The 25,027-nt window shown below is 60.2% G+C and overlaps 8 protein-coding genes across 8 annotated transcripts; 3 read left to right on the top strand and 5 right to left on the bottom strand.

The window, feature by feature from the left end:
* Positions 1 to 112: 112 nt before the first annotated feature.
* BXZ73DRAFT_102496 (uncharacterized protein) lies at positions 113 to 412 on the bottom strand (the record flags this gene model as incomplete). The annotated part of the gene is made up of 1 exon (XM_048015257.1): positions 113 to 412. The coding sequence occupies one exon, from the start codon at positions 410 to 412 to the stop codon at positions 113 to 115; it is 300 nt and encodes a 99-aa protein (XP_047876793.1).
* Positions 413 to 1,146: 734 nt separating this feature from the next.
* BXZ73DRAFT_102495 (uncharacterized protein) lies at positions 1,147 to 2,948 on the top strand (the record flags this gene model as incomplete). Its single annotated transcript, XM_048015256.1, has 3 exons — positions 1,147 to 2,334; positions 2,405 to 2,846; positions 2,914 to 2,948. 3 exons carry the CDS (start codon positions 1,147 to 1,149, stop codon positions 2,946 to 2,948), a joined length of 1,665 nt encoding a protein of 554 aa, XP_047876792.1.
* Positions 2,949 to 4,429: 1,481 nt separating this feature from the next.
* Positions 4,430 to 5,591, bottom strand: BXZ73DRAFT_102494 (thaumatin-like protein; the record flags this gene model as incomplete). The annotated part of the gene is made up of 7 exons (XM_048015255.1): positions 4,430 to 4,542; positions 4,599 to 4,682; positions 4,753 to 4,842; positions 4,897 to 4,995; positions 5,072 to 5,360; positions 5,429 to 5,435; positions 5,503 to 5,591. 7 exons carry the CDS (start codon positions 5,589 to 5,591, stop codon positions 4,430 to 4,432), a joined length of 771 nt encoding a protein of 256 aa, XP_047876791.1.
* Positions 5,592 to 7,382: 1,791 nt separating this feature from the next.
* On the top strand, positions 7,383 to 8,541 carry BXZ73DRAFT_90666 (uncharacterized protein; the record flags this gene model as incomplete). The annotated part of the gene is made up of 7 exons (XM_048025708.1): positions 7,383 to 7,471; positions 7,528 to 7,591; positions 7,652 to 7,785; positions 7,846 to 8,001; positions 8,080 to 8,216; positions 8,283 to 8,372; positions 8,441 to 8,541. 7 exons carry the CDS (start codon positions 7,383 to 7,385, stop codon positions 8,539 to 8,541), a joined length of 771 nt encoding a protein of 256 aa, XP_047876790.1.
* A 1,204-nt stretch (positions 8,542 to 9,745) lies between these two features.
* Positions 9,746 to 10,098, bottom strand: BXZ73DRAFT_102492 (uncharacterized protein; the record flags this gene model as incomplete). The annotated part of the gene is made up of 3 exons (XM_048015254.1): positions 9,746 to 9,819; positions 9,875 to 9,954; positions 10,004 to 10,098. 3 exons carry the CDS (start codon positions 10,096 to 10,098, stop codon positions 9,746 to 9,748), a joined length of 249 nt encoding a protein of 82 aa, XP_047876789.1.
* An 8,249-nt stretch (positions 10,099 to 18,347) lies between these two features.
* Positions 18,348 to 19,356, top strand: BXZ73DRAFT_102490 (DUF431-domain-containing protein; the record flags this gene model as incomplete). Its single annotated transcript, XM_048015253.1, has 7 exons — positions 18,348 to 18,369; positions 18,420 to 18,484; positions 18,546 to 18,812; positions 18,887 to 19,025; positions 19,082 to 19,107; positions 19,163 to 19,214; positions 19,268 to 19,356. The coding sequence occupies 7 exons, from the start codon at positions 18,348 to 18,350 to the stop codon at positions 19,354 to 19,356; spliced, it is 660 nt and encodes a 219-aa protein (XP_047876788.1).
* A 117-nt stretch (positions 19,357 to 19,473) lies between these two features.
* On the bottom strand, positions 19,474 to 20,306 carry BXZ73DRAFT_102489 (uncharacterized protein; the record flags this gene model as incomplete). Its single annotated transcript, XM_048015252.1, has 4 exons — positions 19,474 to 19,597; positions 19,656 to 19,934; positions 20,058 to 20,122; positions 20,175 to 20,306. The coding sequence occupies 4 exons, from the start codon at positions 20,304 to 20,306 to the stop codon at positions 19,474 to 19,476; spliced, it is 600 nt and encodes a 199-aa protein (XP_047876787.1).
* A 1,638-nt stretch (positions 20,307 to 21,944) lies between these two features.
* BXZ73DRAFT_102488 (Sds3-like-domain-containing protein) lies at positions 21,945 to 24,986 on the bottom strand (the record flags this gene model as incomplete). The annotated part of the gene is made up of 5 exons (XM_048015251.1): positions 21,945 to 22,437; positions 22,532 to 23,180; positions 23,234 to 23,333; positions 23,390 to 23,541; positions 23,600 to 24,986. 5 exons carry the CDS (start codon positions 24,984 to 24,986, stop codon positions 21,945 to 21,947), a joined length of 2,781 nt encoding a protein of 926 aa, XP_047876786.1.
* Between the last annotated feature and the right edge of the window lie 41 nt (positions 24,987 to 25,027).

Below are 25,027 nucleotides of genomic sequence, written 5' to 3'. Positions count from 1 at the left end.
TCTAGTACTGGAAAACTGACACATAGCATTGACATGGTGCATAACACAAACACAGACGGGTGAGCGACTTGGATCGCGGCGTAAAGAAGGGAAAGGCACACCTTCGTCGCAATCACCATCTGGTCTCGGATCCGCGCTGCTCCATCCAATCTCCGATGAACTCCTCCAAGGTCTCGTCCTGGTACGCGTTCGCGGTGTCGATGAAATCGCCGCGGCGCTCGTAGTACGCGTTCAGCACCTTCATGATGCCCCCCCTGCCCATCGCCCCAAAGCCGAAGCCCGCCCACTTGTCGCCGATGCTCATCGCGCCGAGACAGATCGGTGAGACGTGAATGCCGGGGAGGGGCGAGAGTAGGCGGTAGTTGCCCAGGGGCGTGGGTGGAGTCGGCGCGGGGGCCCACTGCTGAGACATGTCGACTATGGGTTTTTTGGAAGTGTGAGGGGCGATGGGGTGGGGAGCGGTGGGTATCAGGGCGGGCATTCTCTGGGGGTTCGAGTATCGCCGCGTTGCTCCCGCACGACGCCATGAGGTATCGTGAGGATAGGGTGTGTGTGGTTTTGTGAGCGGGCTGCGAGGGACCTTCGGTCCCCTAAAGGTGCCAGACCGACCTGGGCGCGTTCTGGCTTGCTTCTGGCCGACATATGACGGTATTCTGAGCAGTCGTTCGTCTTGGATGTTGTGTTGAGAGGCCCTGTGGCTTCCTGGAGCGACTTGTCGATGTGCATACCGATCATATGGGCTCCAGTGTGGGCAGGAGTGCGGATTCGGAAGCCAAGCCAGTCCAGTCTGTCCAAGCACAATTGGCTACTAAGCAAGACAAGTGGATATCAAGAAGTGAGATGTGAGAAGAATATCAGTCTCGTACACCTTGGCTTCGTGTGTCGGTCTTGCAAAGCAACACGAGCATTTGACGATGGTTGTCGTTGACTGTACTGAGGCGCTTGCTGTATGCGCCAGAGCAAGATAAGATAAGGACGCGCCCTCCTGTCCCACGTGGAAGCCGCGCGATAAAGTTTTGCGCTACGCTCTGTGGCATAAGTTGACGGCAATTGACTGAAGACATCGACTCAGTAAGTGCGAAGTCTCAAGCAGTTTGCATCAGTTATTTACAGACCCTCTATTCTCAACAGCCGGCCCTTTCCAAGATGAACACAACCCGACGCCCTCGACTGAACGACGACATCATGTATCTCATATTCCCGTACATCGACACGTCCAACATGGCCATGACATCCTCGCATATGTACGGATTCGTATTCTCTCATCGCTTTGCAGACGAGTTCATAGGAGCCGGCCGAAGAGGGAAAGCACGAGCTGAATTCCTCCTCCAGCGAGACCCACTCTTAGACACGGTCCGCGCCTCGAACATTCGCCGCCTTATCGTGATGGGCCCACACAACGAGACTATCGACTTCGCCACGCATATTTTGCCTGTCATTCAACACTCGGCAGTGAAGTTGCGCAGCTTGAGCGTCGGAACTTCCCAGAAAGACGCGTTCAACCGCGATCCTCGCCTGCTCGCCGCGATTACGACCATGCCGAAGCTCATCTCGCTGTACCTCTCCTTGGATCCGACACTTTTCTCCCACTTGTCCAATTTCCCTTCCGACACTGCTATCGAGATTCTTTATCTCGTATTCTCGGGCCCGGCGGACGACCTCCACCACGTTACGTTCTCCGCTTTTGTCACGACCCTCGCCCGCTTTCCTCGTCTGCGCGACCTCGTTTTCGGGTTCCTGGACTTGCTCCTCGGCCCAGTCAATCCAATCGCACCGCCAGGACTTGCTCCCCTCCCGAGCCTGGTCAGTCTTACCCTCAGAGATCGCAGCACCGTCGCACTTCCACTCTGCCCGCTCTGCCCCCGCCTCTCCTCCCTGCGCTGCGAAAGCGGCCAGGTCGAGTCCTCCGCTATCGCCTCGGAACTCGAACCATACACCGGCCCGCGGTGGCCCTCGATCCGCTCCCTCTCGCTGTCCGTACCCCATGACGCACCGCTGCTTGTGCACTGGCCCGTCGCGAACCGTGTGGCCTCGGGCTCTGCGGGCGTCGCGCGGGTGCACATCGAACGCTGGAGGGCGGACGCGCGCACGCTCGACGCCGAGTCGGACGTGGTGGAGGCGATCGGGCTCCCACAGCTGCTCCCGGCGATGAAGCCCGTCGCGCTCGTCCTCGACATCCTCCCTTCTACTGCGCCTGCGCCTGTGTCGACGACCCCCGAATGGTTTCCCGAACCAACGTGGCTGGCGATCGCCTCTGCACAGCTCCGGCTGCGCTCCCTCGACCTCACCATCGGCGGGCACGCGCCCCGGGATGATCTCGTGCCCATAGTCCCGGTACGCGTGCCTTCTGCGCTCTCGCCTCGCGCGTATCGCTGACCACACCCACTCGCGCACGCGCGCGCAGTGCGTGCTGTGCACCGCGCTCGCCGGCCTGCCCCTCGTGCACCTCGCGATCGAGGAGTGCGCGCACTACACCGACGCGGGGTTCCCCGTGAGCTACGCGGCGGAGCTCGCGCGCGTCCGCCGGCTGCTGGGCGCGCCGCGCGCGCTCGTGGACGTGCTCCGGTCGGTGTGCGTGGTGCAGGTGCGCGGGGCGTGTCCGGCGGTGCTGCCGCGCACGGCGGAGGAGGTTGGCGAGCAGGAAGAGGCCGAGGCGGCGGCGCTGGCGGAGCTGCGGCGGATTGAGAAGGAGGGGGTGCAGCGGAGGGAGCGGTGGTGGTGGGCCGAGGACGTGGTCGGGGCTGCCGGCAGTGAGTGCGAGTTGGTGGAGCTCTGGAGGGAGGACGGGGAGCGTGCGAGGGAGATTGTAGAGCGCGAGGACTTTGATGCGAAGACGAGCTTCGATGGTGAGTCTCCGACCAGACTCTCGGACAGGTGTTGGGAGCGTGCTGACGGGCGTCGTGGGCGTCGTAGGCTTCATGCTGCCCAAGTGTATCTACCGTCCGTAATCGACCCCCCACAGCGGTGGTACTCGCGTTCATTACGGTTTTGTATCTGCTCGCGGGACTCCTCCACGCAACCCTCTGGACGCTCCGCTCACGGATATACATCCGAGTCAGCTTCGACCGTAGACGAGCCTGAAAGCGAGCCAAAACCCGAGACCGACGAGTGCGGATACTCATTCCTTGTACAAGTGTCGCCGTGCTTCGCACGGTGTCTCTTAACGCGAATGAAAAATGAAGGATGCAATGGTATCGTGGAGTTAGATCCATCAGGTAACAGTATGCGAGCGGCGGCCCACGTCGCCCACCGCCCGTGTCGCCCCCCTCCTCCTTCCGCCTCATCCCGTCCCTCGTCCCGTCCCTCCGCCTCTTCCCGCAAGCCCTACGTGCCGCCCGTTTCCACCCACCCCGCCAACCTCCGCGTCCTCCGCCTCGCCCACGTCCGCCTCGCTCGCCCTCTTCTCCCCCTCGTCCCGGCCTTCCGCACTGCCTACCTACCCGCGCGTCCCCTTTCCCTCGTCCCAGCCCTCCTTTCGCCCGCCCCCGACTCACTCTCTTTGCGTCGCCCTCCTCCACGTCGCCGCGACGGGGTCGCCACCACCAGTGCCCCCGCATGCCCCCACCCCATCAGCCCGGCCACGCCGGACCGCGCGCGCGAGCAGTGCGTCCCGTGGGCTCAGACGCGCGAAGGCGACGCACTCGCGGCGGACCACGCGCGGGACGGCGAGCGCGCACGCGGTCTCCCCCCCCCCCCGCTATCCTCTCCAGGTCCGGCCACACCCCCTCGGACTCCCGCGCGAGCTCGCGCCCTGCATCTGCATGTGGTGCCGCAGAGGTGGAGCTGGCGCGCACCGCGGAGGGCGAGGCGGCGGAGAACGGGAAAGAGATCACGGGCGAGGTCGCGGGCGAGGTCGCGGTCGGCGTGCGGGAACCCGATGCGGAGTGTGTGTACGCGCGGAAAGGGCGCGGCGGGCGCGGGCTATCCGTACACGGGCACCTCGAGCACCTCGAGTGGGAGAGCGTGGATGCGAGACTCGTCAGCATTGGAGCCAGAGTGAGGACAGTGAGTGAGGAGGAGAGAGTCCAGGAACGTACTACGTCACGCTATCTGCCTTAGGGGCGAGACTCATGAAGAGAACTCCACAGACATAGGGAGGACTTCCACTTGCCCCTCTCACGTCGCCCATCGAGGCCGTCTCTGTGGCGCAGTTCGGCAGCCGCGAACTTTCCAGCACACGGTGCACCGTGTTGTTATGATAAAAGCGGATCCTTACAATTAGTATAGTACACAAGAGCCATTCAAGTCGAGCAACTACGTAGTACGTACACACTCTTCATCACATTGCATGTCCAAGATAACCAAGAAATCGTAGCTTAAAATACAGCCTCGCTCTTACCGTACAGACGGAATCCCTTCGACAAGCATTGTCATTGAAGACCATCCGCCGTGTGCTGATAGTCGACCCCGAGTTGCCCTAAACTGTTGATCACGGACAGAAGGTGATGGTGTAGTCCGCCTTGAGGCCGGACGGGCAGGTCCAAAGCGCGGTCCCGCTCGGCTCGTCGAACGCAAACACGTACGAATTCTTGCACCTGCTCTCTGCGTACCGATATCGTCAGTATCGGACCCGCTTCTCTCTGCGTCGGGGCACGCACTGAAGTAGTCGTAGAACTGCACGCCCCCCTTCTTGCACGTGTTGGGGGAGCTGTGACTGCCGGTGCAGCAGTTCGGGTCGTTGTCTGCGCGCGCGCGCGCGGCGGGCTATCAGCGCCAGCAAGCGCACGCCTCCAGACTCAAAGGGGCACGTACTGGGGTCAGGGGCGAGGTGAGCCTCGCAGGCGCTCTTGCAGCCTACGGCCTTGCCGCTCTTGTCGAAGGGGCCCTTGAGCGGCTTGGGGCCTGCCAAACGTTCCGTATCAGACACACTGAGGAGGAGGAAGAGTAAATACGTACAGTCCGGGTTGAGGTCGACCGGGCAGCTGGCGACGTGGCACTTGTCCTGGTGGTTGTTCGTGATGCTCATGGGCAGGTTGAAGCCGTCGACGACCGAGACTGTGATGTGACGGAAGAAAAAAAGCCAGGCGGCCGGTCAGCGCCAGTACAACCTGTCAAGAGGAAGGCCATTGACCATCGTAGTTGTCGAGGTTCCCCGCGCCGCTGAGCGTGAACTCGGCGAGGGTCGCGGGCGGGACGCCGGTGCCGGTCTTCGCGTCGCACACGAGGCCGCCGTTGCAGCCGCCGTCGACGCACGAGTTCGGGCCCGGGTTCGGGCCGCTGAAGTCGCAGTCGCGCCGGCCCCAGATGCGGCCCTTCTGCCAGTTGTCGGGCACGGCGAAGGAGACGGTCGTGTGCGCGCCCTGCTTCCAGCCGTTCGGCCGCGAGGTGATCCTGCCGGGCGAAGTCTGGTCGGTGAAGATCTGTCGAACGCGTCGGGGGTCCCGGTCAGCAACGAAGCAGGGGTGCTAGGACGACAAGGGTGTCGTACGGCGGGCCTGTGATGAGAGGGCATGGTAAGAAGATGTAGTACACCAACGTCGGCGAAGCCTAGGCCCTACGGACCAGATGGTAAAAGAACACTTGTTGACCACGTGGAAGGTGCGAGCGGAAGCTCCTGCGACGAGCGCGAGAGCGACGAAGGTGAGCTTCATGGTGACTGTTTGGAGGCACGAGAGGGGGGAAAATATCCTGGGGGATTCGCGGTCAGTTCTTGCTCGTTCTTATACCACCCGCGAGCGACTCTGAGACTGCCGGTACCACCGCCACTGTCCAGTTTGCTTTGATAGTCATGCAGAATCGCGTCACAAGGCACGTCGTGTCCGACGGAGTCGCTGCGCCGCGCCGTATAGCGCCTTCCCGATCTGTGTCTTCGCCGGTCTGTCTGAACGTCCTGCACCGGCTGTTTTAGTCGGCCTCCAACCACTGGAATGAAGACGCTTACCCGCAGTACAACAAAAATGAAGGGGCACCGGATTCAGTGCCTCATTACACCCAGACGAGGATAGTTCTCGGCACAGCTTTGGGGCGCCGTCAGGACTTTGGTGAAGAACCTGTGTCAGCTCACACACTGACCACAAGAAACATTTGATGCTGTCTCGTGATCACAATCGGAGCCGAGAGAGCTCAGAAGTGGAGGTAACAGTGTCGGCTGGAAAGATTCATTACAACTATACCTATACGAGCTCGGAATTAATGATGATGTATGCATCGCATCAAGTGAGCAGGGCGGCGGACTGAAAGCGGGAATACATCCGCTGGTCTTCATGGCCTTGAGGTTATCAGAGGCCATGTCGCGCAACAGTCACCATGGTGCGTGAGCATTGGAGAATGGCAAGGAAGCACGCACGACGAAGGTTTGCGAGAACTTGTGCACTGGCACTAGAAAGTTCATTTGTTCTCGGCATGTGAGTGGAGCTCCGCCCGCGAATGACCAAAACCAATCAGAGCACCTTCGGCGTGCGACCTACTTGGCTCCATCGTAGCTTGTTCAACAGCTGGACAGGCATTGTGGGGCCTAACGCCTCCGGCTCGATGTGCCTCGGGCCAGGTCCTAACGTGGCAAATGGTTGGTGTGTCAATGAGACAGCCTGGGAACTCGGCGTATAGGGAGAACGTAGACGGACCTTCCACATGAGGGTTCGCATCCAGGTCTGTGCACCGTCCGTATCCGCCCGGAAAACATGCGCGATCTAAAGCAGGTACTAGGCCAGCGAGCCAGCACGACAGTTTTACTATCCGGAGCGCGTGGGTATGCGGACGGCAACTGAGCCCCTCATCCAAAGTTGATAATGGAAGAATAGCCAAGGAGAGCGTCGAAGTACGCTCGTGCTCGTTGTGTGAGATTAAGGTAAGCTAGGAGTTGCCGAGTGAGAAGAGCTGCCATTTGGGCGTTTGATGACGGATGTGGACTGCGGCAACCGGCCGGGCCGATTCAGTGAGATGCGCTTACGTACGTCCGACGCGCGTCTCGCCGACTCACCACGACAGCGATTCGAATTTCGAAACCCGCGCCCACGCCCGTCGTGTCTTCGACCACCGCTCCCGCGAATGTCGTCAACCAGTTCCAAAGGGGCACCAGCCAGCCCGCTTCGCTCGCACACGAGGACTCGCGGGAAGCACAGGAAGCGTGCCTCGTGGCCTCCCCCTTCCTTCATACGTCGCCCTCGTCCGCATGGTCAGGTCAAAATGGCAACCGCAATGACATACGCTCGCATGCCAGGCGCAAGGCGCCGCTCTGCGCAAGGTTCGGATGCTGCGGCAGCGAGGGAAACGGCGGGTTGCCTGTCTGCTGCCCACCCCCCAACTCGATAAGATGTCCTGTCCGAGCCTCCGTGCTATCCATCTCATCGTCATCGCCATCCTCCTCCGTGAGCTCCTCTACACCGTGATCTCCTTCCTTCCGCTCGCACTCTTCGCCGTTTACATCAGCTACTTGGTACAACATGCCTGACGCCGTGACAATGGGAGACGCCGTGGACGTCGGGACTGTTCAGCAGTTCATCGGGACAATGCGCACGACCTTCCGGACGTTGTAAGTCTCTCTTCGTGTCTTGTGTTTGGAGAGGGGCAGCTCTCACGTTCATGCAGAGATGCAACGTTCAGTACGTTGCACGAGCAGTCCGCAAGGATATCCGAACTCGGACCCACGACTGTAAGATAGCCGTTTTCATGCTTTGCACGATGAATGACCCAAGCCTCCGGTCATTCATAGGAAACTGTTGACGCGGAGATTGTCCTTCTGAGGGATCAATTGTCTCTCCACCAAAGCGCGCAGACCGAGCGTGTTACTGCGATAAAATACATTCTCAAAAACGAGGTGAAGCACCAAACGGCAGACTCGCTCAAGTATGCAGCATCTTCCCCCGTCGACGACATGTGGCTGACAGATCTCACGGCACTGCACAGGACTGAAATCCGCGAGTCGATCAAGCTTGAGATCGAGAGAGAAGTGAAGCGACAGGTTGATGAGCAGATCGGCGAACATATCCCAGTCCCCCTGCCGCAGCAGCGGGAGGACTTTCGGACGGAGATTGCCGATGTACGGCGTGCATTCGATAACGCGTACGTCCTCTTCTTCCACCAGCCCTCCAATGCTCAGGCTCCATCATGGTCCACTCCTCCCCGTCTTGCGGTAATCAGAGAGGCGAGACGGAAAAATGCCCTCATCAGGCCAAACCCGGACAGTTTGAAGGACGAGCTAGCCGTCGTCTCCAAACCCGATGGTAGCCGAAGCAAGCAGTACCCTGCTAATCTGAATTCTCTGTTTGCCTATAGTGGTATGTGTCGTCTTGTTCTCTGTGATCCCCTTGGAATACTGATCTCTCCCGGCTTTGCTCTGTCAGCCATACAAGCACAGCGGCTGCTTCGGGATTTCGAGCTCCACGACGACGGTATGCTCGAAAGGAACCTTAACCGGTTCATGTCACATATCGGTGCGCATCTTTGATAGGCCGTTCGAACACTATGGTTGATTTTCACATCTACTACGCTTTCCCTATAGGGATCCGTTTCGAGCTGGTCCCCGTTCCTCCGACGCCTGGCGGCTCTGCATCGGCCGGGGTATCGGCTGCTGCTCTAGTCTCAAAGTCCCCTACCAAGTAGCCCCCGGTTCGTACTTTTTTGGCGTTTGCTTTCTCCTTGCACATCTGGACTCCGATTCGGTGGATTTGTTGTATCAGTGTGTACCGTAGAGTGACGATCGTGACGACATCGAAAGGACTTTCTCCTCTGCTCCTGCCTCCAGCTCCACCCCCACTTACAGTCTCAAGAACCTCCGCTCTCCGCATGTAGTATCATCACCAAACCCAACGCAGTACACGCTCCGTCGCGCCCGACACTGTCCATCCTCGCTAGGAACTTGTCTACGTCTCTCGAAACCGGACCGCGGCTCGCAAGGCGCGTGCGCCCCCGTCAAATGGTGCTGCAGGCTCGGTCGTGAGACGCGCGACCAGCGATGTTCGGTGACATCATGCTCGCCCGTCGGGGTTCGCCATCACTCATCGCGAGAGCACCGTGATGCCCACCGCGCCCCGCACCCGTTGAGGCTTGCAGCATCAAGTCTCGACGCCCTGGCCAGCGATCCGAGCACCGGTACCGCGGCGGACGCGGGTGGTCTGCGGCCCAGAATCGAGATGCAGAGAGCCCAGTGCTTCCCGACGTGAAGTCGCAAGACGGCGAGTCTGGGACGTCCGGCTGGCACCTGCGAGACTGTCTGGAGTCGGTGCCCGCATCGACCACGGAGAGTGCCTCCCGCGCTATAGCTACTCAGCCCCAGAAGATGGTTCGGTCGGCTGCCCCGCGCGACCAAGAACCGACCGTGTGGGGTCCGAATCGACCCACAGGCCACCGGCAAGGCCGGTGGGCCATCTGCGTTAAGGAGTGAGAAGACGCGGCAACGAAAAGGAAGCCGGTAACAAGGTCGAAGTCGGACAAGACGATTTTCGAGCACCCAATTCTTTATTCATTGAACAGACGAGCCTGGCGGAGTGGACAAGATACTCCGCACAGTCGTCGTCCTATGTACAACTAGGGTACGCAGGAGAGCAAAAAGAACAAGAGGGAGGGAACAAAAAATCCGCCTTCTGCATATACTTCAACAATCGGCGACCCGTCTGCAACAGATCCTCGGCATCAGCATCCAAGCACCATCGTAGAAGGAGAAGTTACTCACAGGTCGCCGGTCCTCGCACGCAATGCGCCCCGCACACCCCGCACCGCCCGCGCCGCCTGCCCCAGGCAGAGCGGCGTCTTGACCGGATCCGGCGTTTTCCCCCCCGCGGCATGCGTCGCGGCCCGCCCCGACGCCTCACCACGACGACGACGGGGCTCGAGCTTGGCCGGACAGCGGGAGGTCCAGGTGCGCGCGCGCGTACCGTCGGCCTAGACGGCGCAGGTGGTGTGGACAGTGACCGTGCGCGCTACGAGGCGGGCTCACACTGCCCGCGCGCGACGAGAACGAGAGCGGTCGAGGCTCTCGGGCGAACTTTGCTCTTGTAGTTGTCGGCGTCGCCCGTCCTGCGCGGAGGTCAGCGGCGAGTCGCGACGGCCGAGCGGAGGGACTCACCGGCGGTATAGAATGCGGCGCGGCGCGCAGGCCACCGCGCCGCGAGCCTTGAGGCACGCGCACACCCCGCGCGCCCACCCTGCTGTTGCAAGCATGGGCGCGCGGTGCTGCTCCCCGCCAGACGTTCGCCTGGCGGTCCAGCAGGCTTTTAGCGCGACGCCCCTTGATAGGGATACCGCGAGCCAACGCGACAGCGGCGGTGCCAGATTCGACATCCACGCGCCTTCGCGCCGGTGGGGCTAGCCCGGGAGAGAGTCGGCGTGTCGTCTCCAGCGCGCTGCGTATGACCGTGGCGCAGCGTCGTGTGGACGCTGCCGGTCTCGTAGACGATGCGCGGTGACCAACCGGACTGCTGCTCGCCGGGCCGCACGACACACCCCGTTCAACACCCTTGGCGGTAGCACCAAGAAGTGTAGCCATGGGTCGTGCTCGAGAGCGCCGCGACGAAGCCGACCTTCGCTAGCAGATGGTGCCTGCGGAGGAAGGCTTGCCGCGATCGCCACCATATCCGTGCTTGCCCTCGTCGACGCGCGTGCGAAAGCGGATAGCAGCGTCGAGCGAGGCGGGAGACGAGTGGCGACCAGCCTGGTGGCACCAGCGCTGAGATCTAGGTGGTCAGCACGAGTGGGGCAAGATCGAAGTGGGGATGCTTACCGTGTGGCGTGGGTGGCGCACCGTTTCGACCGACGCTGCAAGAGGAGTAGTCGAGAGCGACGCAAGCAGTGGTCAGAGAAGACATGCCTTGTGCGATCGCGTCCCGACGAGGAGGATGAGAGTGGACACCGTCGCTGCCGTTAGGGCAGGTGGGTGCGGTTGCATAGTGTTTATGGCGGCATAGGTGGTGGTGCATAGACGGTGGCGATAGCGCCGAGGGAGAGTTGGTGGTGGTGGCAGGGCATGGGTGGCAGTAGGGTGGGTGGTGGTGGTGGTGGTTGTTGGGAGAGAGGAGACGAGAAGCGAGGGCTATATATGCGATCTCGGGCCGTCTCCGGATTGTCTGAGCGGAGATCAGTGGCACAGTGGGCGGTGTGTACAGGTCCGTGCGCAGACTCACCCTAAGACATCTATTGTTCTCCTTGCACGACGGGCAACGGCCCAGCTTCGGAGCCCAAAAACGCGTAGACAAAGCCTATCAAAGGTGTCATTTTCGGCAGGTGTTTTTCCAGGGGAGAAAAAGGGTGGGAAAGGCGAACTTTTATGTCAAGTTTGTGTATGTCGCAGAGTATCCTGAAAGGTGACGTTTTGGGCGAATGTTTCGGCCCGACAGAATACTATGCTCAGAACAAAGACATTATAATTCGTGGTAAAGGCAATAGAACGTGTATACTATGTGAGTAACAAACAAGTTAGTACGAGTGATAAGTAACGGGTGTTATTGAAATGGGCACCAAAGGTCTCTTTATCGATCCTTTTCGGCACCCCGTAAAGCACCCGGAAAAATTGCCCATTTTAGTGCCTTTTTCACACGCGCACAAAAGGCGGCAGAAAATACACCTTTGACAGGCTTTTTCTACGCGTTTTCGGGCTCCGAAGCTGGGCCGTTGCCCGTCGTGTTGTGTCCTCCACCGAGGTAAGGTGGACCCAGACTGTTGCTAGCCAATCACCTTCGCCAGCGCACAGGAACAAGGTGGCTTCTTGGGCGGCGAGAACGTCGCGGATGGGCTTTCTGAGCCTCAAGGCCTGTGATCGACCTGTGATCTCCTGTGATAGCCAACAGATAAGAAAGTGAGCCGGATTTTCGGATACAGAAGCAGATGAAGTATACCAAATGTGGGCATTCGTCTCCGAGGCGGTGAGCCTTGGAGACGTCAGCAGAGCGCTGACGGAGTCGAAAAGCGGAACATTTGACCACTTATCACGCCGTGAAAGGCATCCTGGTAGAACAAGGGCGGAAGTGGACCGTATCGGATTTGACGATGGCCGATATATCATATCAGCATCAGGAAGAGCTAAACGAGTGCTTGTTGTTTGACTTGTGTGGGCGGCCTCCGAGTCGCCGCTCACACCTGTTTGCAATTGCAACCGTTGGGAATGAATTTCGGCGCGTTCCACTCCAGTAAACGCTCTGATAGCAGAGACGTCATGTTGATAGAGCTTACCCTATTTCCTTCCCCTCCTATCATTCTGAGCTTTACAGAGACTCGACACGTGGTAGTACTTATCATGCTCGCAGGAACGTGGGACGGCGACTTGTTGGGTAGGTAGCAAGACAATACTTCCCGATACATGTGTGGTATTTCTCGATAGTTGAAGGATCGAGTCGATCAGGAGGAAGAAAGCTGACTGCCCTGGCGCGGAAGCGAGGAACGAGCGACTGAGACAGGTGCTAGTCTACGGCGGGAGGAGCGGCGGAGAGCAGACGCCCACGGCTTGCCTCCAACCACGACGCTCCTCCCGCCGCATCGTCCGCCTCCTTCCTCCCTCTCTCCTCCATCGCCTTTCCTCCGTCAGCTCGGCAAGTTCTTTCGACCCTTTGATCATGCCCCTCTCGGACGATCAGCAGAATGCGATCCTCGGGATCTTGGGTCCGCCTCCCCCTGATCCAGGCAACGAGGTTGCCCCTGACTACGCCGCGGACCAACATCAAGTTGAACGCCAAGATCTCATCGACCACAGGACCTGCGCGGACCATGCTGGCGCTGCGGCCATGCTCCGCACCGTTTGGACTTTGGGCAAGCCGGCACGCCAGGCTGCGTGGGACGACTATCAGGCACGTCTCGCTCTCCTCGAGGATCTCGACACCTTGCAGCCCCCCTCCCGTGGACCCTCCCCACCCCCTGAAGGCCCTCCCGCTCGCTCCCGATCCCGCGGGCGTACCCGGACACGCACAGGGCCGACGACCAATGCCATGGGCTCGACGTTCGACAGCACGTTGCCCGTGATCGACACCCTCGACAACCCTTCCTCGTTCGCCATTGCGCAACTCGCGAAAGGCGACTACGTCTTCATGTGGTATTTCTCGGCAGATGGGATGAGGGACCAGGGAGGCCAACGCTTCGCTCAAGCGATCGGCCAGTCAACGTTCAGCCTCGAAGGAACCCTCGACACCACAACCAACACCGTCAACTGGTCCCGAGCCCCGACTGGGGCGAAGCGCAGCACCAACGAAGTTCGCGACGCCGACATCACCTTTGAACAGTTCGTCGAGGCCAAGCACACCCTCTGCGCACAGTATGAGGCTGCAGTCGCCGATGGCAAGCGCGTCTACTCTGATCAGTTCGTACGCATGTGCCGGAAGCTTTTTGGGTTCGTCGAGCAGCACAGCCTGCGCAAGCACGACCCTGCTTTGGGCTGGAAAGCCTTGGCGTCGTACGTCGAACGGGTTCGCATCAATATCCATCAACGGCTGGTCCGGAAGGAGCCACTCCCAGACTTCGGTGTCCTCGACGATCGCCGCATCGAGACCATTCACCGCGAGCTGTCCATCCAGCAGATGGCATCCATGCGGGCCGCACATCTCCAAGAGCTAGAGTCCGTGCGAAGCTCTTCTACTGTGCGTGTCTTTGTTTTCTCAGTTTGCCTGTGCTTTCGCTCACTCTCTGTCTTCCTTTTAAAAACATGCACCACGTCGCTGTTTTGTCCAACCTATGGTGCCCTCTCTCCCGCGCGCGCTCTCAAATGGCCTGCCCATCGGCGCGCGCGTTTTTTCCTCCGCGTCACCCCAACGCCCTTCGTGTCACCCAAACACATGCCTATGCCTTTGGCCTCCGCGCGTACTTCACTCGCCGCCTCCGCGTGCCCAACGCCCTTCATGTGCTGCAGTCGCGCTCGCGCTACAGCTCCCCCACCCCAGGGCAGTCACACGGTCCCAAAACTCGCTCCACACGAGGGGCCGAGGCATCCTCTTCCGCCGGCACCTCGGTTTTTGTCCCCGGCCACGCGTCCTCGACCAGCGCGTGCGCCGTGTGTCTCGGTCGACACCACCACAACGCTTCTACCTGCGCCGCAACCGAGCTGCACCACGCCCCCGGCACACCCACGTTCGTCAAGCGTGGGGCGGATGGCCGCGGTTTCTCCACCTCCAGCGGTGGTCAGATCTGCCTCCGCTACAACCTGCCGAAAGGATGCCCGAACAAGGACCCTTCCAAGTGCCGACCCCACGTCTGCAGTGGTTGCGGGTCAACCGCTCACTCCGCTCAGTCTTGCCATCTGTCACGTGCGCCAACACAACAGTAGCCCACTCAATGCAGACGAGTGGGAGCGGGAACTCCGTACCTTCGGACTCCTCGACCGCTACCCCACGCTGCCTCTCTCAATTCGGCAGGGGTTTATCGTCGGCATTCCAACAATCTCCATGCAGTTCACACCACCTAATCGCCCCTCGGTCATCGACCACGCCAACCACCTGGAGGAAATCGTGTGCAAAGAGCGCAGGCTCGGCCGTTACCTTGGACCATACACCTCTGACGAAATCCAATCCGTTCTCGGCCCCTTTCAAACGTCCCTCTGTCCATCATCCCTAAACCGCACAAGCCAAACTCGTTCCGCCTCATCCAGAATTTCTCCTTCCCACACGAGCCCCGCAACGGTGTCTCCTCGATCAACTCGGCCATGGACGCCAGCTCATATCCTTGCACCTGGGGTACGTTCTTCGCTGTCGCGCTCATGTATGCCATGCTTCCCCCGGGGTCACAAGCCGCTGTCCGTGACGTCCGCGATGCGTATCGAACTATCCCTTTACACCACTCGCAGCTCGCAGGCACTGTTGTCCGCACAGGTGACAACTCCTTTGAGGTGGACACCTGCGCAGCGTTCGGGTTATGCTCTTCCGGGGGGTTTATGGTTTTGTTGCCGACATTGCCTGCGAGATTTTTCGCGCCCACGGCCTTGGCCCTGTCCTTCATTGGGTCGATGACCACTTCTGGGCACGAGTTCTTGTGTCCTGGCTGGCTGAAGCAAACATGCGCCGCGCCGCTGCGCGTGACCGCATCCGGAGTCGAGGCGCCCGTCGGACGCGAGGGGGACGTCTCTGGTGGTCAGGGGATGCGCTCCCTGATGGTCGCATCGAGGAATTCATCGAGGACTTCTGCTGCCCACTCCGGGATCATTCCACATCTTCCCTTCGCCCTGACGCTGATGCGTCCTATGCCTACTCCTTCGCAGACATTGATCGCGTGTCGCTTCCACTCGGTTATGTCTGGGCGCCGGAGAAAGACCAGCTTTGGTCGTCCACACCGGACTATACCGGCCTGTCCTACGATTTCGCTCGTGGCACTGTCGCTCTCCAGCCTTCAAAGCGGGACAAATATCTCACCGTGCTGGACCTTTTCCTGGCCTCCCCTGTGCCGGCTCACAACCTCGACGCCATCCAGAGCCTCTATGGCAAGCTCAATTTTGCATGCTCCACAATTCCTGATGGACGCGCTTACCTTACGGGACTGGAGGTCGCAATTTCCAACGGATCTGACCGTCCTCACGTCGCACGGCACCTCCCCAGATTCGCGCTCGACGACCTCCGATGGTGGCATGCTCGACTTCTATACGGCAACATCGAGCGTCCAATCCCTGTCCCGGTCGAGGTCTTTGACCTCCTCGCATACTCCGATGCATCCTCCGGTGTCGGAATCGGGATCGTCATCCAAGGCCGTTGGCGTGCATGGAGAGTCCTTCCCGACTGGAAGCAAGACGGCCGTGACATCCAATGGCTCGAAGCCGTCGGGTTCGAACTACTCGTTCTTGGACTTCTACAGCTCCCCGACCTCCCACCCAACGTGGCCGCCCATGGTGACAACACAGCCGTCATCGGCGGATGGCGCAAAGGACGCCAAGCGAACCGCTGGGTCAATGCATGTTTCCGCCGACTCAATGTTGTCCTTGCAGCCGCACGTGTCGCGATCCATGCGCGCTACGTTGCCAGCGCTGCGAACCCTGCCGACGACCCGTCTCGTGGAATCTACGGCCCAACTAGCCTCCTCCTGCCACCCATCCGACTCCCCGACGCGGTCTCTAGCTTCTTCGCCGACTGGAACGCCCCGCCGCAACCCTCAGAGCTCGCCGCACCAGCGCACGCACTCCCCAAACCTCCACGGGACCCCGCCCGCGCGCTCGACGCTGACCGTGCAAGCTCCGAGCGCACTGCCCACATCCTCGTCAACAGCCCTGCCTTCTACTGGGACGAACTCAACGCGTTTTAATCGTGTCCTTCCACCTCGCCCTCACGTGTTCCCTCGGCCCTACGCCCCCGACCTGTCTCCTCGCCCTCATCCATGCCGTCCACATGTCGCTGCCAGTTCGCGACTGACCGCCTGGTCCCCATCCACGTCATCTCTGGTGGTCACCGACGGGCCCGTGATAAGCCCACCTCGTGCGGTTGACGTGCTTTCGCGCGCATTCGACACCTCTACGGCGACTACCTACGGCTCCGGTCTTCTACTGTTCCACATCTGGGCTGACACCCACGACGTACCTGAGCATTTGCGCGGTCCCATACCTGAGCCAGTCCTCCTCGATTTCCTCCAATCACTCATTGGCTCGTACTCCAAGTCCGCTGTCCGCAACACGTTCCATGGCATCAAAGCTTGGCACAAGATCTGGCAACTCCCATTCTCGTTTGACTCTCAGACCCGCTCGCTGCTCCTCCGCTCCGCAGAAGACTCTGCCCCAAGCACCTCGTCTAAGTCCCGCCGTGATCCTTTCTTACTTGAACACCTCGCCCGCTTGTTCCCTCTGTTCGACACCAGCTCGTCCCTCGACCTTGCCTGCCGCGCTGCACTTTCAACAATCTTCTGGGCAACCGCTCGTAACGGCGAGTTCCTACTACAAAGCCAGAAATCTTTCCACCCGAAAAACCACGTGCAGCTCTCTAACGTCTCTTTCAACACGCGAGATGGTGGCGTTATCGTATGCACCATACACCTCCCACACACAAAGACCCATCGTTTCGACGGTGAGGATGTTTATTTTGCCTCCCAACCCATGCACGATCCGGTCCGCGCCCTCCGTGAACACATCGCCTTCAACAAGCCCGGAAAGGGTGAAGCACTCTTCTCACACACCATCCGCAGCTCCCGTCGCCCGCTCACGCTCCGGGCCTTCACGGTGCGAATCCGTGCTCTCGCCGCGGAGTTCAACTTCGGCACCCCTTCCGGCCACAGCCTGCGCATTGGCTCCCTCCTCTGCTACGCCCTCAACGGTTTCTCTCTCGCCGATTGCATGGTCAAGGGGCGCTGGCACTCTCAATCCTCTTTCCAGCTCTACCTGCGCAAGCACGCAGACGTCCTCCAGCCCCACCTTGTTGTGCTGCCACACGTGTGGGACGACATCCAGCGCGCGATGATGCAGGTCCGTTGTCCCTCTGCTCCTGTCTTCTTTGGGAGTCGTCAGCCTCGCCCGACGCGTCGCGCCGCTCCTGCCCCGTAATGGGACTCGTAGCTCACCCTCCTCTCTCACAGAGCCAAGCTCAGGTTGTGCCTCAGAGCACCGCGAGCTCAGCGGAGCCCGCGCACGCCGCGCGCGGGGATCTCAGCCACGCGCGCTAACACGCGCCGCGTGCGCGCTGCCGCAGAGCACGCGATCCGCTCTTGTCCCATTTGGTGTCCTTCCCACTGTACTACTACCACGAAATACATTTCGCCCGCGCACTAGCTGGCGCGTCCACCATAGAGCGTCCAGAGCCGGACGCCGTAGATGACTGCCCTGGCGCGGAAGCGAGGAACGAGCGACTGAGACAGGTGCTAGTCTACGGCGGGAGGAGCGGCGGAGAGCAGACGCCCACGGCTTGCCTCCAACCACGACGCTCCTCCCGCCGCATCGTCCGCCTCCTTCCTCCCTCTCTCCTCCATCGCCTTTCCTCCGTCAGCTCGGCAAGTTCTTTCGACCCTCCCACCCTCTGCCTTCTCTTTGTTTTGTCTCTGCCCTTTTTGTTTGGCAGGCCTTTGCTTTGCCCTGTGTTCGGGACTCGTAGCTCACCCTCCTCTCTCACAGAGCCAAGCTCAGGTTGTGCCTCAGAGCACCGCGAGCTCAGCGGAGCCCGCGCACGCCGCGCGCGGGGATCTCAGCCACGCGCGCTAACACGCGCCGCGTGCGCGCTGCCGCAGAGCACGCGATCCGCTCTTGTCCCATTTGGTGTCCTTCCCACTGTACTACTACCACGAAATACATTTCGCCCGCGCACTAGCTGGCGCGTCCACCATAGAGCGTCCAGAGCCGGACGCCGTAGATGGACTTCCATCGACAGCTGCAGCGCCAGCGTTGAATACGTTTTGGTATCGCAGACGCCCGAGGGGCCTTGCGGCCCGGCAACGGCCCGGCCGACCAAATCGCTTCTCCGTATCGGCGTCTATCTATCGTCGTTGATTACCCTCAGCCATCGCCATTTCCAAGCTTTTCGAAGCCGCCTCCCAAGATGGGTTTTACATACGTGATCGGTGCGTTTTTGACATTATACTGGCGCCGTCTGATACGGTATCGATCACAGAACACATGGAGGAGGACGAGGAGACCCCCAAGTCCCTTCCTCGATGGGTTGAGCTAGAGTACATGGTGCGTCGCCCTTGGGGTACTTCCGTTGATCAGCATTAAAGCTCATACGGCTTGTTTTAAGCACATGCGCGCATTTGCCGGACATGGTGCTTCTGTTCACTTCACGCACCTTTCCCAGGGATCGTGCAATACCCTCTCAGACCTCTTCGCGAGCGACCCAGAGGGCACCAGCCCCCGCGCGCACGCATACGCCCATCAAACGTCAGTGATGGAGCTTATGGAAGCGCGGGGTGTGCCACTGGACAAAGTGTGTCTCTTGGATCCTAAGGCAGAGAAAGAGATTTCGCCTGAAGACGGCGACGGGAGGTTCGAGTGGTTCTTGTTCGGAGTGAGTAGCAGATCCCAACCTCCCAGATTGAATCATGCTTGCGTCTGCTAGCATTCTAGGCTCATTTAACGCAGGGTATACTGGGTGACGATCCTCCGCGTGACCGCACCTCCGAACTGCGCGTGCTTGGGTTCCCAACTCGACATCTAGGCCCAGTGCAAATGACGACCGACACCGCGCTCGGGGTTACCAAGATCGTCGTCAGTGACAGAAGTGAGTATCTTAAAACTCTTCCCGAGGCTTTACCTTTCGATTGAACCTCCATACAGCTCCTCTACCGGATATTCCATTCGTCGTAAGTACCGTCCACAACTCTGTAAAGGGCAAGCGCTGATTTTACCGTGTTGAAGGACTTCCCAACGATCGTGTTCAACTCCAAAGAGAGTGTCGAGATGCCTTTCAGTACGAAACCCTTTGGATGACATGCTCCTTTCTCTCACACAGCCCCGTTCTAGGGTATATCGCAAAAAACAAGGACCCGATCATGCCGCCTGGCATGCGAGAGCACCTAAAAGAAGACTTGGACAAGAGCTTCGACTTTTGATCCATACGTTGGTCGCGCAAATGGGGAGAAATGAAGACGCCGTTTAAAGTTCCGTAGAATTATCGTCACAATATGTACTTGTCCGCATCTCATAGAAATGTAACAGAACCAAACACCTCAGGCATACCGCACCACCCCATGCGCCCGCCCCGCGAACACTTGATCCGCCTCGCTCGCGGGCTGTTCCCCCGGGGACCTTCGGGGTCGCTTCACGTCGAGCTCGGCGTCGTACGTGCTGACACTGTCGCAAGAGATCTATCCAGGGTACCGCCATATCCCCAGCAGGCGTCGCCACTCACCCGCGATAACTCGACCCCCGCTTCCAGCCCCGTACCACCAGCCAGAGGATCACGAGCAGCAGCAGGAAGATGATGACCACGAGCGCGATGATGGCACCGACAAGGGCGCTCTTCTTGCAGCTGCTCGATGACTTTGGGGAGCCGTTCGAGGTCATCGTAGTCGTTGTGGAAAAGGCTGCGGAAGACGAGGAAGGGAAGAGGGTGCCGGTGTGCGAGGATGTGTGGCTCTGGGTGCCCACATTGGTTGGCAACTGGACCAGGGAATGCGTGGTGGGTGTGCTGGAAAAACGATGCTTAGATAGTGGTCCGTGCGCGAAGACATGGAGATGTGCAAAGACCTCCCACCTTGCGAAGGCAGTAGCACGGGTAGTGCGTCCCGCTGGCTCGCGACGCTCGACATACGCTTCCAGACCCGACGTCGCCTTGAGTGCCCCAGAGTCCGGGGAGAGAGGGCGAGCGCAGTAGTCCTGGATGGTAGCTCAGTTGGATACTGGGAGACCTAAATATAACGCCACTCACCTGTAGATCACCCTCGACCCCGACGACGGCCAAGGTCGCAGGTGCAGACCCGTTGCAAACCACGCCTGCTCTTGCGACCTCCGCGACGAAGACGAGCAGCCCGACCAGAACCGTGAAGAAGAAACGGGACATGGTTCGGCGTGGCTTGCCTAGTGGCGTAGTAGGAAGGCTGCGAAGACGAGAGAAACCTGGAACGGGATGGGTGGATGCTACCACAGTGGTCATTTTATACCCACCAGGTACCACTTGATCGGGCAGGGTGTCTGTTCTGCACGGCCTCTACATCTGGATAGGCATATAGACGGAGGACCAAGCGAGGCGAGTCGCGCAGCCGACAGGACTGTGTCTGTGCGAGCGCCGAGCGGCGCGATCCCGTTAGAAGCAACGTTGGTAGTGTCCTTGAGTTCCGGATATCCTTGAGCACGCGCCTTGGGTTCCATTCTAAGCGCGCCTTCTAGATGCGGCGAACGCCGTGTTGCGTTCTCATGGTCGGAGGCAAGGATGGACCGTTCGATGAAAGGGATCAGTGCCCCCTGCGTCCGATTTCGTGCATCGCCTTCAACGAAGCGAGAACTCAGAAGGGCCCCATGTCTTGTGCGCGCAGGCGTTGTCTCGGGTGACCGGTCTTGTGCGAAGAAGTGTGGGCGCCACGGGACGGCGTGTAACCCGACCACAAGCTATTCGGCGACCATCCCGATCGGAGAGAACAGCTGTTTACAATAAGCCAGTCGAGGATACCACAAATATTTGTCGCGGTGAGCATAGATATCGCGACTCGAGACGAGCACTCACAGAGTCACCGAAGGTGGCACGAGCCACTGTTCCCCGTGTTCAACGGATTTGCCGTTGTGGCACGCGTCATCGAGCAGATCCGGACATCACGCTCGGTGTGGATGACAGAGAAGGAGCCCAGATAGTATTGGGGTACATTAGTACTGCTGCACGGTACAAAACAGAGCGCATACATTCTTCCAGAAGCAATACGGACATGGGAATAGAAGCGGGGATGGGGAGTCATCGAAGAGTAAGCACAGCTCCGAGGGCGGTATATACAAGAGCATCCATGGGCCGCCGCGCACGGCGCCAGCGGCAGGCGTCATGGTCCGTCAACAGGCACGACCTTGGTCAAGGGGGGCACCCCAGAGAGGCTGGGCTTCTCAGAAAGCGTGCCGCTGCCCAGGCGCGAGGGAGGGAGGGGAGGGAGATGCGTAGATGAGGGCGCGTCGCGGGAGGAGAAAGCGCCGCCGGATCCCATCGCGATCGGTGCGATGTTCCCGCTCTCAGGTATCGGGAATCCGCCGAGCTTGGGTAGCGGGGCCTTCGCGGGACCGGGCGATACTGGGCGAGGACCACGCACAGGGCTGCCATGAGGGTGTGGGCTGTGAGGATGCGATGGGGGCGGAGAGAGTGGGCCTCCCAGTGGGGCGCGCAAGTGGGTGGCGCGGACGGTGCCACCAAAGTTCGGGCCCGACGGGCTACCCGGTTGTGGAAGAGCGCGGCCGGGTGGGGAACCGAAGGCGGCGTGGAATGAGGGAGCAGGTGAAGGGTGCGTGTGCCGACCGACCGATGACGGGCCGCCTGGGGGGTGAGAGGAAGATCCAGGACGGTGCATGCCATGGTCTTGCTCAGACCAGGAGCCTCGTCGCGAGGTGGGGAGGGAAGGGGGGATGTTAGAAGGCCCGTTGCTTTGTCCCACGGACCTCCTGTGGGTGGACCCAGGCGTGCTTCCTTGGTGCGTCTGTGAGGGGGGCCCGATTGTAAACGGTGTCATCAAACGTTCATGTTGGGGCGGACCCAACGGACCTGTTGCTTTCCCTTCGTCCCGTTCCCAATCTCGGTCGCGAATACGGTCGCGATCTCGTCGTGGAGCGTCGCCTGCGTTGGGAGGAAACCCGTCCTCATTCTTCCAAAACGCTGACATTTCGGGTTTGTGTCCTGGGGCAGCAAAGTCGATGACTTCTGTGGGAGCGCTCGACCGCGGACGACGCTGTTCGAATTCGCGTGCACTGTGCGGGCTAATAGGTCCTCCGTTTGTATTAGGAGGTAGCCCAGGGGGGCCGTGCTGGTGATGGACGTGGTGGTGGTGGACATGGTGGTGATGATGAGTATGGCCATGCCCAGAGTGGTGGTGACCGCTGCCCACCGACTGTCCTCCGTGTCCGTGCGGATGAGGGTGCTGGTGACCGCCATGTCGTCCATGCGCGTGAAACGCTCGCTCTTCTCGTTCCCGTTCCCGTTCCCTTTCACGCTCAGCCCGGTCCCTCTGCGCGATGACGTCGCCCATGCGATCGTCTCCGTTCATCCGCTTCGGCTCCTTGCCTCCCGGAGGACCACCGCTCGGCTTAGGTCCAGCGAACCCTGGTGGGACCGGTCCACCACCGATGGTCGTAGGCACAAGTGAGCTTGGACCGGCGCCGTTGCTCAGGGGGACTGGGGATATTGAGCGCCGCATAAGAGTAGACTGCCCAGGACCTGGACCGAAATGTTGCTGGGAAGGATGCCCAGGACCTACTGGTGGTGGACGACTTGCCATCATCTCTTGTTCCATTTGCATCTGAGGGATGTGCGAGAGAACGCCAGGAGGAACTGGGTGGTGATGGGGTAGGCGGGATGGGGGTCCGAAGCCTATGCCGGGCTGCTGCATGTGTGGCGGCGGAAAGCGGTTGGGACCGTCGTGAATCTGTACGTTCATCGCATGGATATCCATCCCGTAAGGCGCTCCTCCGCCGAGCACGTTGCTCATGAGCTCTGGACCACTGCGGTGAGGATTGTAGACCATGTGATTGCGGTGGCTCATGATCAGTTCCAAATCTTGCATGACCTCGGTACGCGAGAGCTCGGAGAGGGTAGGATAGACCAGGGGAACGTTCGGAGGAATGCCCCTCTTGCGATGACGCCTGCCAAGAGGTAGTGCCGCGTCGGGAAGGCTGAACGGACTGGATTTGATGATGTCTCGTAGAGATGGAGCGAGGGGAACGTCGAGCTGGGGTTGAGGAAACACCCGAGCTACGCCAACGCTCAGAAGAATGTCCGCAGGCCAAGACGTTAATGGTACGCACCTGTGGGGGGCCGCTCCATAGCGCGTCGCTGACGCTCCAGCTCACGTTTCTTCCCATTAGTCTCCGAAATCATTTGCTTTTGCAGCTGATCGCGCTCATACTGAGGAACGCGAGATGTCGTTAGACACTTCACGCGTACAGCAACTTCCCACGTACCCTCCATGACGTCCATGCTCCAGTTTCGTCCAGTTTACGCCTCTTCGCTGCATTCGCAATCTCAAAGTCTCGTCTACGAGAGGCGAGTTCCATACGCTTGTCTCGTCGACTGTCCAATTCCGTATGGAGGTGAAGTAGTTCCGGGTGGGTACCTGGACCACGCAACCAACAAATGAGAAACGATACGTTTGGTAGCAGTAAGCCACGCACCCTCAACAATAAGACCCTCCTCCCACGCCAATGACTCCATCTTCTCCACGTACAGTCGCTCCCGAAGAAGCGCGAACCTGAGTTCAATTTGAGCGAGGACGTCCAGAGCTTCGGCGCGATGAGCGGGTTGCATATCCGAATCCAGGTCCATGTCTGGAGTGGCCACGTCCATATCGTCCGCGTCTAGGCCATCCGCATCGTGCATGTCTGCCTGTTCGCCATCGACATCGTTCTCCGCGAGCTCGGCTGGGACCGCGCCGCGAGGACGTCGCGGCGCGCGCGTGCGGCCACCCTTGCCCTTCCTGGTCCTCACGTTGCGGGCAGGCTTGCGCTCCGGCTCGGGTTCAACTTCTGGCTCGGACGCGACCTCTGGTTCGGGCTCGGGCTCCGCGGATGAGGCGCGCGAGCCGGATCGAGAAGAGGCTTGAGAGGAGCCGAGGGAAGGGGGCTGGATAAGGCTCGCGCCGGCCATGATGGACGACACGGCGACGGCGACAGGGGACAAGAGCACCGCGGGAGCCTCATCGACATCCATGGTCGCGTCGGGATCCGCGTCCACCGCGTCCAGGATGCCTTCGGCGGGAGTGACAGCCTCGGCGGTAGGTGGCTCGTCAACGTCGGGGATGTCGACGTCATCGGGGACCGCGTCTTCCTCGTCTTCCATCATGTCTTCGTCGTCTTTTACGGCCTGCTGGTCGTCCAAGGGTTCTTCAGGTTCATCTTCAGCAACGTTCTCGTTCTCTTCGTCGGTGAGGTCAGGCGACGCCACCGCTTGGGGGGAAGCGAGAGCAGTGGGCTCGTCCGCCTCGTCGAGCTCGCCTTCCTCGGGCTCTTCGCCTTCATCGGCAGAGACATCACCATTGAGGTCCGTCTGAGGGTGAGGGGATAGTGGTTCATCGATGTATTCGCTCCCTTCGTCGAGCTGGTCGTCGTCGCCGTTGACGTCGACCTCGTTGTCGGTGAGGGGATCGTCCTTGTCGGGGTCTGGGGTGAGCTCACGATCGGAGAGGAAGCCCTTGTCTTGATCGTCGTCTTCTTCTTCTTCCATGGCCTTCGCGGGGCCGGCTTGCTCTTCCTCTTCCTCCTCCTCTAGCAGCTCGTCGCGCACATCCGGCTTGTCCTTCTTCTCTGGCTTCTTCTTCATGGCCCAATCCCACATCGGCTGGGGTACTATGCGGTCGCGTGGCCTCTTCTTGGTCCGCGAGGTAGTGCGAACATCGTCCTCGCGGGCGTCGTCTTGTTCGTCCTCCGTGAGCTCGGAAAGCTCTGAGCCACTGTCAAGGGCGGCGTGTTGGTCGTCGTGGGTCTCTGGATCGTCGTGGGGCGGGGGTGCGGGAGAGGGGGAGGGGGAGCTGAGGGACTCTAGCGATGGCGAGGAGCCGGGCATCGTCGTCGGGGACGACGAGGAGGACGGCAAGGACAGGGAGA

Source organism: Epithele typhae (assembly GCF_022376455.1).
Source record: "Epithele typhae strain CBS 203.58 chromosome Unknown BXZ73scaffold_32, whole genome shotgun sequence".
Lineage (NCBI taxonomy): Eukaryota > Fungi > Basidiomycota > Agaricomycetes > Polyporales > Epitheliaceae > Epithele > Epithele typhae.
Note: the sequence above shows the minus strand (reverse complement) of the source record. Positions and strands in the feature narration are given on the sequence as shown.